Source organism: Rhinolophus sinicus, chromosome 4 (genome assembly GCF_057876585.1).
Source record: "Rhinolophus sinicus isolate RSI-liver-muscle chromosome 4, RSI-T2T, whole genome shotgun sequence".
Lineage (NCBI taxonomy): Eukaryota > Metazoa > Chordata > Mammalia > Chiroptera > Rhinolophidae > Rhinolophus > Rhinolophus sinicus.
In genome coordinates, this window is record NC_142504.1 from 96,401,180 (window position 1) to 96,416,198 (window position 15,019).

The 15,019-nt window shown below is 39.8% G+C and overlaps 1 protein-coding gene across 2 annotated transcripts in view; it reads left to right on the forward strand.

Moving 5' to 3' along the window:
* ARK2N (arkadia (RNF111) N-terminal like PKA signaling regulator 2N) overlaps nt 1–14,677 on the forward strand; it is a 66,519-nt gene extending 51,842 nt beyond the window's left edge. For both annotated transcript variants that reach the window (XM_019739682.3, XM_019739685.3), the window contains 2 exons: nt 2,907–3,033; nt 10,699–14,677. In XM_019739682.3, coding sequence (XP_019595241.1) covers nt 2,907–3,033; nt 10,699–10,888 — 317 coding nt within the window. In that variant the 3' untranslated portion in view covers nt 10,889–14,677. The remainder of the gene's footprint in view (nt 1–2,906; nt 3,034–10,698) is intronic.
* Nucleotides 14,678–15,019: the final 342 nt, after the last annotated feature.

The following is a 15,019-nucleotide window of genomic DNA, read 5'->3' on the forward strand; positions in this document are numbered from 1 at the left end:
CGTCCCTTAATTACTGGCACTTGTCACTGTCCTGTTTTAGGCCCTCTTCACTCCACTGGGTGACCTGCACCTTCCCACCTATTGCTGAGGACTTACTGCATCTCTGTTTCCTCTCTAGACCTCTGACCTGAGATTTAGGACAGTACCTCCAGCTGCCTGTTGGACATCTCAGAGGCATGTCGTTGTCATGGTCTAAGCAACCACCCTCAGCCATTCATTGGTACACTGAATGCCACTGTAACTACCCAGCTTCCTAAATCAGAAACCTAGACGTCACTGTTTACTACTTGTGTTCTTTCCTTTCCTTTGTCTGATTTCCACCATTAGTAACCCTCTGTACATTACACACACACAGAGCAGTCCCCATTTTGTTTTCCCTAGTTCAGCCGTAATCATTTCTCACCCACGAAACTACAGCAAACTGTTTTCCTTGCCTGCAGTATTCCTTGCCCCACTGTTAGTTCCATTTCCAAAAGGAAATTTTTCAAAATGGAAACCCAGATCATGGCCCTTCTCTGCTTAAATCCTTCGGTGGCTTTCGACTTCTCGAGGTCAAGTCCGGACTCCTTATGATGATCTGACCTCTGCTGACTTTGCCAGCCTCATTTCTCATTTCTCTTTTTACTACCATTACTCCAAATCTCACTGAACTTGTACACCCTAAAGGGCGTACTCCCATGCTCCTTACGCTGTTTTCCCTCCCTTGTGCCTGCTCTTCTCTGAGAGCTCAGCTCCTTTGATTATCCTGAAGTCTGGGAAAACGGTTCCGATGTGCTTCCGCCCCGTCAGAGCAGTTTTCAAGCCATAGTGCAATGGACTGCTTTTTATCATCCCTGAATATGTTATAAGCTCGTCGAGGGTAGAGACACCTGCCTTGTTCCCCGTAGTGTTCCTAGCACTTAACACAGTGCATATCATAAACAAGTATTTATTGTAGGAACAAATAGGTGAAGTAAACTGTTGGACCCACACAAACCAAGGCTGCTCGAAATACCGAATAGAGACAAAGAGCAGGTTTGAAAAAAGAGAGATCGTCAGTTTGTATTCCTCCCTGGAGTGGCAGCAGCAACACTGCATGACCACAGTGATAACTGCACCACCGAAGTAGAAATTGGGTAAAAGACGTGGCCACAAGCAAGGTATTGGGCTCAGAGCAAGAATCGAGGTTTACCAAATCTAGACTTAACCAAACTCCATGTAAACAGCCCCAGATTTAACAAAACTGGGTTTTGTCTGGTGCATGCCACCTTGTATGCTGGTAGGGTTCAAAGGTGAATGCTCACTGCCAATGCCACATAGAACCCCATCGAGATTATTCTTTGATACAGAGGTTAACAAGCTCATGCAGACTGTAAGACAATCACCAGTTGTATCTAGAAACCATTTTAAGCTTTTTAGTGTTCTGTTTTCTCGTAATTAAAGAAAAAAAGTGAAAATTATATTAAAGAATTGTAAAGAGAGATACATAGTCATACGTATTCAAATTTGATTCCTTTTCACAGCTTTTACCTAGCACCTACGTATTTTTATAGTGTTATGTGTGATACTTATATGTGCATACATTTCCCCAACTTTCTACATAGCACTGTAGTGACTGTCTTTGGACATCGTAACATTTTGCTTATTTAAAGTTCTTTCTCCTTAGACTGAATTGTCAGGGGTGGGATTACAGGGTCAGAGGGTGTAAAAGTTGGAAGGCTTTTGCTTTGGGACTACCTATAACTTTCAAAAGGGTTCCACTAAAAGTTGGCAGGAGAATGAAAGTGCAAGGTTTCTCAGTGACCTTGAAGCATTGGAATGAGTGAGGTGAAGGAAGGGAGAGTTCTATGTGTAAAATCTTATTGGTGTTGGTTTAGTTTATGTGGTGTCACAAAAGATTTTTTTTTACTATGAAAAAATTTGTATCAGATGACAATATATTTAAATTAAAATACTCTTTAAATAGTAAATGAAAATTTGCACCTGTTATAACTCTGTTTATACCATGTTAACTCCTAGATATTCTAAAATTCATCCTTTTCAGTCAGAGCATTCATTAGCTTCTCTTGAGATAGAATTCTGTGGAAGCTCATGATTTCTGTGACGTTGAAGAACGTGTTTTATTCTCCCATGTAATAGACGCTTTGTGAAGACCATTGTGAAAAAGTCCTTACATGCCTCTGTGCCACAGCTGTTTTACTCTCCAGAGTTATGTGGTTTGTGTCTGTCTAATGAGAACTGTCAGCAACGTACAGGTTATGTTTTAGTTCCTCAGAGCAAAAATTGAGATCTTCTCTTTCACATGTGATTTTGGGTCAGATTTTATCAAATTTAAATTCACATAGAGAAAATTGTTAAATCTTTCATAACGCATCCTGGTATAAATATGATATTAATGACTATTTCTACTATTTATTTCATGTATGCCTTGAGCTTTTTTGGTAGAATTTTGTTCTATTAAAATGATAAGCAGTAGAGAACTCCATTGCTCTCTCAGTGGTGAAAAAACTGTTACGTGGGTAACTTAAAGACTGTAATTGAATGCAAAAAGAATTATGGAATAAAATATAGAGTATTATCACAGTTTTTATACACCTATATTTAGATGCACATACTTACCAAAGTACTCCAGGTTTTTTCTCCTAAGGGATAGGAACAGAGAGTGAGACTTGGAGCTCTTACTTTGATGTACTTCCACATTGTTTGAACATTGTTTTAGCCATGAGCATGTATTCTGTTTATTTTTTTTTAACTTTTTGTTTTTTAATAGAGCACTGTCCTGGCTTATTTGCCATGGGTAACAGTTTCACTGTGGCAGGCTCTCATAAGCCCATTCTGTTTCTGTGATTAAACCTGGATGAGATCTGTCAGTGAGTTGTTTCTGCTGCTTGTAAGACAAAATGTGTTTTTCCCCCCTTCTCTCTCAGGTCATTTGGATCCAGGATTCCTAGCAAGTGAGAAGACATCTGCTGGCAATGCACCCCTCAATGAAGAAATTAATATTGCCTCTTCAGATAGTGAAGTGGAGATTGTGGGAGTTCAGGAACATGCAAGGTAGGATATTAATTGGAATATTCTGATATTTTAAATTGTGAATTTTATTTTATCCAGAAAATACATGAGGAGAAAATGGTAGGCCTCATGGTATGGCTGGCATGAATGGCGGGAGCTATCTCTCAGCTTCCTTTGGCTTAAGAAACACTTGATTAAACATGATATTAGCTACAAGATGTGCTGCATAAATTGTCTCATATCAAGAACATTTCGACCATATGTGTATGTGAACTAGAACTGATGTTTTTCTTGTCTAGATTGCTTGACAGATTTTTCTCTCAGGGCATAAGTATCATATGTTTTCCCTTTTATTCATATTTTCTTGCCTTTCACTTTATCGTGAAATATATTGGGAGCAAACAATTAGGAAATATGCACCTGACATCATAACCTCTTTTGCTTGTTTCCTAGACCATCTCTCCTTATCGTTCATTAAAACTTGTAAGTTACTATAGTCTGTTGCTAACAAAGTATATTTCTATGATGTGCATGTGACTCAGGGATTCTTGTTTCTCCGGGAAAAAGAGAAAAAGCCAAAAGACATCCAATTAGTTTGTAGTATTATGAAATTATTTTATGAGGTTTGGCATTTTTAAGGTAGAGGTCAGCAATCTATAGCCCATTGGCCAAATCTGGCTTGCTGCTGATTTTGTATGGACCTCGAGCTAAGAATGGTTTTTACATTTTTAATTGGTTGAGGGGAAAATCAAAAGAAGAATGATGTTTTATGACATACGAAAATTACATGAAATTCAAATAAAATGTATTCACCCATAACTTCAGTTTTATTGGAACAGAGCCATGCTTGTTCATGTACATAGTCTGTGGCTGGTTTTGCGCTCCAGTGGCAGAGTTGAGAAGTTTCAACACCTTCTAGCCCTCAAAAGCCCAAGATATGTACTGTCTAGTCCTTTGCAGAAAAAATTTACTGACTCTTGCTTTAAGATACGTTCCTAAGAATTGGATGCAGCCCTCTCAGAAGTATTCCTGAGGAACATTTAACACACTCACATATAGATAGAAAACAAAAATTTAGACTTTGGAAAATCCGTATTCTGTATAGCAGGCAACTTTTCTCCTGTGTCACAAGTCTTAAGTTGTGGTTTCCTGATTTCCCCACTATCTGCATTACCTTGCTCTTAAATCCGATTTTACTCTTTGATTAGTAAGGTAATAAAACATTCACCAGCATTTCTTCTGTTGCTATAAAAGGTAAGACTTTAGGAGTGGAGAGTGGGGGCAAAATACACATGCATTTCAATTGAGGGGCCTTTTTCTAATGAAAACTGATTATGCTGAGAGCACTTCTCAGTTAAACAGCTGGGGCTTGAAGGACGTAGAGTTAAGTCATAGCTCAGCCTCCAGCGGGGCCAGTGCTGTCAGAACTACAATTGTCCTGGCGGTTCGTTCTCTATTTATGCCGTAAACAGGCCTGCGTAACTGCTTCCTTTTTCTCTTTTGTTAATAGTTACTTCCCCTATTCTTGTGGGAAGGAATTTTCATTCTTTAATCTTTTCTTTATTTCATTCTTTTTTCTTCCTTGATCAAAAACTTTTTCCTATTAAGTTCTCTCCCATTTTTCCATCTATTCCCTTCAAGCTGACTTACCTATTAGATGAGGAAGATAGAACTCCTGTTTCTTCCTTTACGTCAGCAAATGCCTGCCCTTAGTTCATTTCACTGTTGTTCCTTATAATACAGAAGACATAATTATCCTTTTAAGCCCCATGTCAGGATCTTTCTAGAATAGAATAATAGTACTTTTTATTTTAGGCTCCCTACTATAAAACTCACCCTGCCTATTGACAGATTAACGTGGGTAAATTATCTTCAGTTGTGTCAGGAGCAGATTATCCATTCACCAACCTCCTCCTGAGTTACATTTCACATTTCAATTCACTGTTTCTCATGTGTTCCTACTTAAGTAGGCAAGAGTAGGTAATCACGTGCATTGTTTATGTACTCTCTGACTCTGCTGAGCCGTATCACTTGGTCCAGTTCTTCGTTCCTCACTGTTTCCTTATGCCTAGAAATGTTACAGAGTTAGCCACCCTTCTTTTCAGCTTCTTTGTTCAACTTTTCTTCCATCATTAAATCTTTTGCTTCTTTTTGTACAAATATTATTGGTATCTGGAGTTAAAATTATCATTATAGTTCTATTAAAACTTGGAATTTTAAATTCTGAGTCCCTCCTCACCTCCAACGCACACACGTACACAAATTATATCTCCCGTACACCCTTCTTTGAACTTGTTAGGTTGAACGTACCCAGATTGTCGTTTTACTCTATAGACAGGTTCCACTCTTGTACTAAGTCACGTGACTTGGCTACATTTTAAATGACATGCTGTAACATTACTTTCAAGGACTTTTTCTTACAGGCTCTGAAGCATAAAGATGTGTTTTATTCTGATCCTTTGGTTTGAATCCCGGGGAAATCCTGTCTTGGAGGTGACAGATCCATTCTGAAATCTCAGTGATGGTTAATATTATCCATACAATGAAATGTAGAGTTGACAGATACTGTTGGAGTACTTTGAATTGACTCTTGTATCAGTTTGAGGGGATTTTTCATTTTGATCTTTGGGTCTAGGACTGAGTAGAGTCTCACTGGCTCTTCTCTGCCTTTCTGAAAAAATTTCCAGCAGTTTCTTTAGAAGCCTTATAATCTTTCAAACATTGAGATGAAAATGCTGAGAAGCAGGTGGGGGATAGGTTTTCTTAATGGTTGCTTCAGAATTGCCCCTTTGGCTGCCTGTATCTCATCTGGAATTTATTTCTTTTACAGGTCTAGGGTTGCAGTTATGAAGTATTGATGGGCTTCTGGCAGGGTTATCGCTTGGAAAAAGGTTTTAGGTTTTGATCCACATCTTTTTGTTCTAATTTGACTTGCATGCATAGATGTTTTGTTTGGATTTAGCTTTCCTGTTCTTATTTTTTCTTTTAATATTTACCTTGTTGTGGGCTTTCTGGGAGTTTTTAAAAACTCAGACTTGGTCCTTGAGTTCTCTTTAGCATTGTGGTTGCTCTGACTTGCGTTGGGTGCCATTTTTCCATATTTGGAAGCATTTTGGTTGACCTTTGCACTCAATAATTCTAGTTGTGATGTGTCCTTTTTTTGATAAAAGTTTTATTTTTCTTGCATGTTAATATCTTTCCCTGCTCTTTTACTTTAGATTTTGGTGTGTTTCTTGTAGCCATGGACTGGAAAGCATGCTTTCTGAACTAATGGTTGATTGCATCTTTAATGGCTGCTTTGTATTGCCGTGATGAACTCCTGACCTAAATGTTGTCATTTCTAGATATGAATTATTAGACAGTCCAGTTTCACAAGATGTCCTTTGCCAGTGAGATGGAGACTTTTCTAACTTCTCCAGTTCTTCCATGTCACTTAATTTTGCCAGAATTTTTCATTTGTGACCTCCATGCCAATATTTTTCTTCGTCTTTGGTCGTTTTTCCTTCTCTTCTACCAGCCTCGTTGGTAATTGCCCTGGGAAGATAAATCCATGTAGTGCAGATCTTTCTGTCACAGAACTGTCGGAGCAGCTCCTTCCGTACCTATTCTCTGAAGTTTCTTTGATAACCAGACCCTTCATTTCACTGGACTCTTTGGTCCTGTGCTCACTGGTGTTAATGTTGGTTCATCCCTCAGGAAAAGAATTGATGCGGGAAGGCTTTTGCATTTAAGACTTGTTGCTTCCTAGAACCAATTGCTAACGCTAATCCTAAAAAAGCAGGGGAGGCAGACGAGTATTTCCCTAAAGACGCAAGGATTCATTTCATCCTGTTAGGAAAAATAAGTAGGAGTGTTATCTAAGAGGTCACCTTCAGGCTCTGTAAATGAGAGCAAAAATAATTAATTTTTAATGTTGTTTTCTTAGAATAGTAAGTTAACTGTATCAAAAGCTGACCAGCAGAGCCTGCCCTCTTTCTGCTCTGTGTTTTTTTTTTTTCCCCTTGTTTTCCACTGTGAAGTCTCACCTTTATTGGTTTCAGTGTATGGAGAGCAGAACATTATTATATCAAAAGTTATTGTTTTTAAAGTGTTGTGGTTTTTTGGTTTGTTTGTTTGTTTAAGGAAAGTAAGGCCTAAGCATTTTCTTGGTTATAAGACTCAAAATTTGACTCTAGGTTGTGTTTCATACCTATCGTTCTCCTTCATACGCAAATGTGAGAACAAAGCCTGTATCTTCTAGAATTGGATTGGACCAATTGAAAAGTAGCTGCGTATGCTCCCATCCCATATCTTTCATAATGCAGAAAAACAATGTGTGAAAATCTGTGCGTTATGTTAGTTGCCTTACAAAATTTTGAGCCTCTCACATTTTTCTTTATAAGGCATCTCCATAGGGGTTATAACTGTTGTGGTTCCATTTCCTCCTGCATTTCTTTCTTCTCTGGCATAAGTTATTCTGTAATGTACACCGTCTTATAAAATAACTGAAATGTTTCTCTAGCACCCTTTTGTTTACTAGCCTGACCTTTTTTCCCCTGTACTTAAAAAAAAAAAAATGTGTTAAAAGCCTCTTTCTGTTCTCATCCACCTCCTAGCCATCATGCAAGATGGTTCACATCGAGTCATAAAAAAAATTGTGAATGTTTTCTTGGCTTATAATATACACAGAAATGTCATAAATGTACACTTTAAATTTTGCAAACTGTTCATAGTCAAGTAACCACTCAGATAAAAAAATACAACAGAAGTCCCCCTGAACCGCCTCTGGTCACACCCTTCCCCCACCATGGCCCCTGTAACTTACTCTTCTGACTTCTAACAGGGAAGTTTTGCCTGCACTGTTCAAAATCTTAAAGTCACTGATGACCTTAAAGGTCATCTTAGAATCTCCCTTGACAGTCCTGACAGGTGGCCCAGCAATTGCTTGAACGTTTAAAAGGCAGTTCCCTCCATTTTGTAATGGCTGTAGCTGTGTAGTAAGCATCATCCAAAACTTGCCTTTCGGAAACTGATAAATGGTTCGTATTCTGCTCTTGAGAGCGCTGTACAAGGTGGAGTAGCTTTCCCATGGTGATTCTCCCTCCTTTGGGAACTGCCCTTCCAGTGCAGTTAATAGGGGCCTGGAAAGTTTTTGACCAAAGATAGAGCCATCACATTTTCCAGAGAATCTTAACAATTTGAACCAGGCGAAACAGACGGAGAGAGTTGGGGCTTGAGTCAAATGAATGAGGTTGAGTTGTTCCATCATCCTTATGTTCTTTGAGATGCTCCAGTGTCTTTCTAATAAATTCCCCTTGTGCTTAAAGTAGCCCAAGTTGGCTTCTGGTAACTAGAACCATTTGTAACGTAACTACAGAAGTGATCTGATGCAGACAGTTGGAAGAAGTGCCTCACTTCCTTCTTCTTCTTCTGTCTCTTCAACCATTCCTCTGTAGTCACCACTGCCTCTGAACATCTCACTCTCATTCTGGACATTTTCTAGAATCTGTTTTGCCGATTTTTTTGAGTGACCCACGGGGGAGAGGCAGTGCTCTTTACAATCAAACACAGTGTAATCTTCAGGTGTAGTCTGAGGACAGCATAGTTATGTAGTGGAAAATGAACTCCCCAGCAGAGACCAGATTTTGTCCTGGTTCTGTGCTTAACTTGCTTAAGACCCTGGCCAGTTGTCTTTTGACCTTGGTTTTCTCATTTTATTTGAGCAGATTGGCTCAGATCCCTCTTAAAGCAACTACCTGAAGATTCACCTTGTATTGTATGATTACTTAGGAAGCAGTACAGGTTAATAATTGGGACTAAATACCTATTACTTCAGAGCTGTTTCTAGGAATTCTGCCAAAGATGACGTTGAGTCTGTAGCCATTCGTTCCGAGGAATTCCTCCTAAATTTTGTAGCCAGCTATACTTCGAGTAGTACTGTACAGATAAGCCTTTGAACTGTTGAAGAACTTTATGTATTTTTAAATTGTTAGTCTGGACCTGTCTTTGTGCTCTGCTGACTCTCGCTGTGTGTGCCTGACCTAATTTAATACACAAATTTGTAAAGTGACAGACAACATGACATGGAGCGCGTTGGACCGGAAGCTGGAGTTCCTGGGCCTGCCATTTTCAAGCAGTGCGACCCTAGGCAAATCATGTAACCTCTTTGAATCCTCAGGTTCGCTGTCTGTAGAATAGCTAATAACTTCCACATCTACCCCATAGGTCTGTTGGGAGTGTCAGAGGAGGTAAAACTGCTTAGTAAGCTTAGTATTAACTGCTATCCATCATCAAAACCATTTCTATAAATGTTGAATGGACTCCTTGGCTGGCAGTCTTCTGTGACTGCAGGATTACTTAATCTGGTGTACTTAATGGGTTGGACAGATTGGATTCTATTTTAGAGTTTATGTCCCTTGATTTCATGCTTTTTACTAGCTAATCTTTGAAAATGTGGTAGCCCCTGGGTTAGTAGCTATTGACCCAGGTCTGAACTGGGGACAGGCCTTGGCACTGTAACAAGTCTATATTCTGCCCCTGCTCTGGCCCCGTGGGATCTGTTTCCCAGCACCTGTCTAGGTAAGGGAGTCCTTTTAGCTTTTGTAGGAGCAGGGCCGCTTTCAAGGAGCTTAAGGTCCTTGGAGCAGTTCTTCAACTGAACCTTACCCTTTGTACTCTAATGATCTTTTGAACTTGGTGGTGCAGCTCGCCTTGAATCAAGGCCGGAATTTTCAAGTGACCCAGCATCACTCGTTCTATACAGTTGTCAGAACAGCTGCTCAAGATCCACTGTGCTAGTTTGTGTGACTAGAACCATGCCACTTGTCACTTCTCACACATGCTGCCTAGGGACTGGTCAGCATTTTCAATGTGAGGACATACGTAGCAGTGATGGCGTGAGCTGCCTGCCTGCCACTTGTTTAAATCAAAACTTAGTGGTTCAGCCTGGAGGCCCACAGCCCTGTCATTTGACTGGAACGTGAAATTCAGTATGTCAGCGTTTCTGAAACAATTCTCTTCCAGCAAACTCTTGGTGAGATTGTCAGCAAGGCAGTTCTGTCCCTCTGCTGGAGTACTTTTAGGGACTCGAAACTGAGTAGTCGTTTCTTTTAGAGAATCTCCTCAGCTGAGCGTTGTTCCTTTCACTGAGCTAAAGCAGGAGTGCTCCTGGTGATCCAGCCCAAGGTTTCTGTTGTAACCTTCAGGATGAGGGGAATTGATCCTTATGGATTTTGGAAATCTAATCTGTAAAGGGGTGTTACTATTACTGTCTTTGAAGGTATTATTACCAAATACGGCACAGAGCTCATTTTAAGAACAATTTTCATCTATATTTCTTACTGTTTTCATTTGTTCAGACTAAGATTGGCCATCTTAATTTTGCTCTGGGTTTTTATATGGTGCCCTGCCCTGAAGATAAGAGGTTTGAATGAGTTCAGAGAAACGTCATCTTATCTATTGTCAGTAACAGACCTAGACATAACTCGGTTTCTGAGACAAGATTCTTGGTTGGTGTTTCTTAGGCTAAACTGAGAGGAGGGGGAGACAAGACAGACAGACAGACACGGAGGGAAGAAGGGAGGAAGAAGGATATTGGTTGTGGGTTTCATGAACTTGCATAATAGGTTGAACTTAGAAAAAGTATTGATCAGTACTAGTGAAGCTGTATTGCCTTCTATCTTTCCTATGGTACCATCAGCCGTGTTTTTCTCTTCATCTCACTTGCAGGTGTGTCCATCCTCGAGGAGGTGTGATTCAGAGCGTTTCTTCGTGGAAGCATGGCGCAGGCACGCAGTATGTTAGCAGCCGGCAAGCACAGTCATGGACAGCTGTTACTCCCCAGCAGACGTGGGCTTCCCCCGCCGAAGTTGTTGACCTCACCTTGGATGAGGACAGCAGACGTAAATACCTACTGTAATGCAATGTCACTGTGTTTCCTCTGCACTGCTCCCTTCCACTTCTTCCTCCCCCTTTTTGTGACATGGAAGTTCATTGTCATAGCTTCAGCGTCAGAAGCTGTTTGTGGCATTTGTATAATCAAAACTCATGGAAAATTGCCCCCCCCCTTTTTTTTTTAATTAAAAGAGGTCACTTAGGAAAATAACTTATCACAGAGAAAAGAATTTCTTTCTTCCCTCAGTAGGAATATGAAAATGATGAATTGAGTTAGACAAATTCATTTTACTTGGTGACCTTTAATCTTAGGAAACTCTGCCTTTTAGAATACTATTTTAATTACCAGGTGAAATGAATTTCAGTTTTTGAATCTTGTATTTATTTTGCTGTGTAATAAAATTAATATCTAGACTTGACCACTGTCAGCCTACCCATTGGCACTCCCACCTTAGGGCATTTGCACACATATTAGTCAGGTCTTTATTGGCACCTAGTAGGGCATGTACATTTGGAAACCTGTCCTTAAAAACAGAAGATAGAAGTATTACTTTCCTTTTAGCTTAAGACTTCTGCCTTCTTTCCTGACGTTGCTCCTGTCAGACTTCCCACAACACAGATAATTGACAGGCCCTTTTGTGTTTATAAATACTGCTGAGGTGACTTACCTGGTCTCCTTGTTGCAATAATTCAGAACTCTTTGGAAAATGTCTCCTTTTGGGGCCCGAGGCATTTTGGATACATACCCACCATGAGGTTTTCTGGGCGTGGGAAGAGAGTATGGAGAGATCACTAGGAAAATCTCTGTCCCTCAACTTTTTTTCCTAGTTAATTCAAATAACGGCAGAACATAGAAAGCTGTTACTTGGGTAGAATATAAACAGTTACGTGGCTTCCAAGGCTGTGGGCACTTGAAAATCTGAGAGGAAAGTGCCTTCTTTCATAGCTCGTTTCTCCATAAAGGATGTTCAACTGTTCAACACTTGAGCTGAAGTTGACTTGATGCTACATTTGGGTATTTTCCTCCTCTACCTTGTAAAAGTGGAAAAACCAAAATAATACCATAAGAAACCAGATGCAAAGCACATTAATGGCACTAGGTTTTACTATCTCAAAGGAATGGCAGAGGGTAACAGGAGCTTCAGGGAATTCAGGAAATGCCAGTGTTGGAGTTTGTGGCATTAGTTACTACCTTTTTTCCTGTGATGTGTTGTAGTTACTAGTGAATTATTTTACAAGCAATACTTAGAGTTAGAACACTACATACTGTGCACAAGGAGGGGTGAAGTGATACTGGCCTAGAAGACCTCGCCTTTTGTTTCTTCCACAGTTTTTGTTTGCTTTTGGGGGGCTGGAGGGGTGTCTTGTTTCCCTTTTTATCATACAATGTTGCTAAAGCTCTTTGCCTCCCTCTCCAATGCCTTGGTGGCTCTTCCTTATCGTAAGAGCATGAGAACCACCGTTTTCAGTTTTCATACAGCGGACACACATACACCAAGTGCCTGTTGTGCATCAGGCACTGTGCAGGGTGGGGGCTGTGGGGCCGCTGAAACGAATGACACCCCCTGCGTGCGCATGCATCAGTGTCTGCCTGGCTCCACCTGCCTGGCCTTTTCTTCTGTTGTGGAAAGACTCGTGTATCCCTTTACTGTTCTTCCTGCTGCTTTAGTTCTTCCATACACCTCTTCCATGGGAATGGATTCCAGCATGCGTTCTGTGATCTCTGATAGCATCTCATTTGATCTGGCCTCTGTTCACCAACTTTTAATTTTCTGTCAAGCTACTTTGAATAGATCAGGCTTTTAAAAGACCATGAACCTCCAGTTGTAGCACCTCACATCTCAAGTCTTTCACATGGCCACAGTTTAGACAAAAACCAAAGACCCAGAGGCCAGAGCAAAATAGGACCTTCTGCAGATTCACTACTGGTGTATTCTTGGACCTTCACGTTTTACTTTAAGATTAATTTATTGAATTTTACTGTTACATGTTGTTTTTGACTTGAATTAAAATGCCAGACAAAGCAGAAATGTACAATTTCTGGTCTGTGTTTTCCAGGAAAATCATTGGGAAAAGAATAGATTATGTGACTTGAAGTTTTTGCAGCTTATTTTGTCCCCAGTATCAGGGCAGAGCCCCATTTTAGAGAACGTTTTTGTATTACCCACTCTTATGTTAACAGTATGTTTGTCCAGTTCCATATAGCAGGTGATTTCCCATGATGTGTTTTCTTTAGCCCCTAATAGTCATCCTCTGAAGAGAATTCTTCTGGTGTACGGTGTGCACTGTGGATTGGACGCAGAACGAAGTTGTAACCAAGCTCCTTTCTGGCTTTTGCTTTTATATCCGGTTGCACTTTGCCCTCCTCTCTCCCTGTTCTAGCACCCCGAATAGCTGACTTAACCCACCAGAACAGAGATTTAGACATTAAGATGCAAAAAGAGGAGGGGGAGGAACGGAAGAGACACTCAGCTTTTCCCCTACTAGGTTGGAACTTGTCCACCTACTAAGTGTAGAGAGACGGATGTTCCAACTCTTTTCATTGCCGGATCCAGTAGAGCGGTGATGTGGCGTCTGGCAAGGTATGAATGAGAAAATTCTCTGTGGTAAGCAACTCCTGTGACATTGGAAATTTCTTTTAAGGGGATCTTTTTAAACCAAAGTTTTGCATTTGGTAGCGTAAATATTTATGCTTCACAGGACCTCATTTATTCAGAGTAATAATATCTATGCTAAATGGGACCCTTGGGTCCCACATTGGTTTATGGCACTCCTCCCCCCAGTTTGAAACCACAGAGCAGGAACCTAGCTATTGTAGCGTTACAACTGCCCTATAACATGTGATTGCTGCTCGCCAGTAGTTGTCTTCATGTTGATGGAAGAGGCCAGACTGAATGGACTCCATTATTCTTTACAATTGAGCATCCCATAAACTCTTGTTTTTATGAGTATCAATTGTGAATATGAACTGTCTGATTTGCTAATTTAGTCAATTGTTCATTGTTACTTTTAGCAGATGAGCACCATAGGTAACTTAAAAATGAATGTTGCCTGTTTTCTGTACTGTGTCACAAGGTTGTTTGAAAAAGCTGGGGACACCATTTTGTCTTTCAGTTTAAACGTGTTTTTTTAAAGGCAAAGAGCCCCTAATCCCTGTTTTCCAGTATGTGTATGATGTGACTTCCATGTATATATAAAAATGATTGCGCCCTAACCAAACTTCCTCAGATTGTGCACTGTTTGTTTAAAATAATCACGTATTTTAGTTCAATGCTGTTGTATTTTTTTCATTTTATTTAAAACACTACGTACTTATTCTTTTAACAAATTTTAAAGGGTAGTGATCTTTTAAAAAATCACTGGATAACTAGGAAATTTTTTTTGTGTTTTTTTTTCTGTGTGTGTGTTTTTTTTTAAAGAGTACAAAGGTCATTGAGCCTTTTGCTCCTCTTACCGTGAAAATGAAATGTTAGCCATTGTATGGCTAGGAACCAATGCACTTGGTGGTTAACAGATCTGCTGTTGCTGGAGTGTGAGCGTGAACTTGATGCAGTGACGACAAATCATTGCTTAGAGTTAATGTTTTAAAATGTGCAACTCTAGTTTTTAAAACAAAATTTGGTTCTTTACATTCATTATTTAGTTTTTGTTTCCATTTAGTATTTAATGGTCTTTGGAGAAAAAAATAATAAAACAGAGTGTTATATATATATTTTTTGGTGCAAGATAAGATTTTCTGTTTTTTGAAATAAGTCTGTAGCATAAAGGTTAAACTATTTTAAGATAAAAATAAAATAGAGTGTATTTAAACAATGATAATTTCTGAGGATTTTTTTTCTATCTGCTTCAGTTAATTAGAGGTGCCTGGAGCAGCTTCCAAGTTAGCTTTTGGATGTGGATTGATTATATTTTGTTAACAGAGCTTATTGTTATAAGATGCCTGATTTTCTCAAGCAATAGCTGTGTCCTACTCCCAAAATGTTTTGCAAGTGGCCTTTGGTGTATTAGATCTAGATAAAAATAGCTTTGCAGTAGCTTTCCTATAGCCCCATCCCCTTTCCGGCTAGGACCAGTGAGTTTTCAAAGAGGGCTGACGTCTCCCTAGTGCTTAGGCCCCTTGTTCCCAGGAACAAAACTCAGCTGACAGTTACTTCCC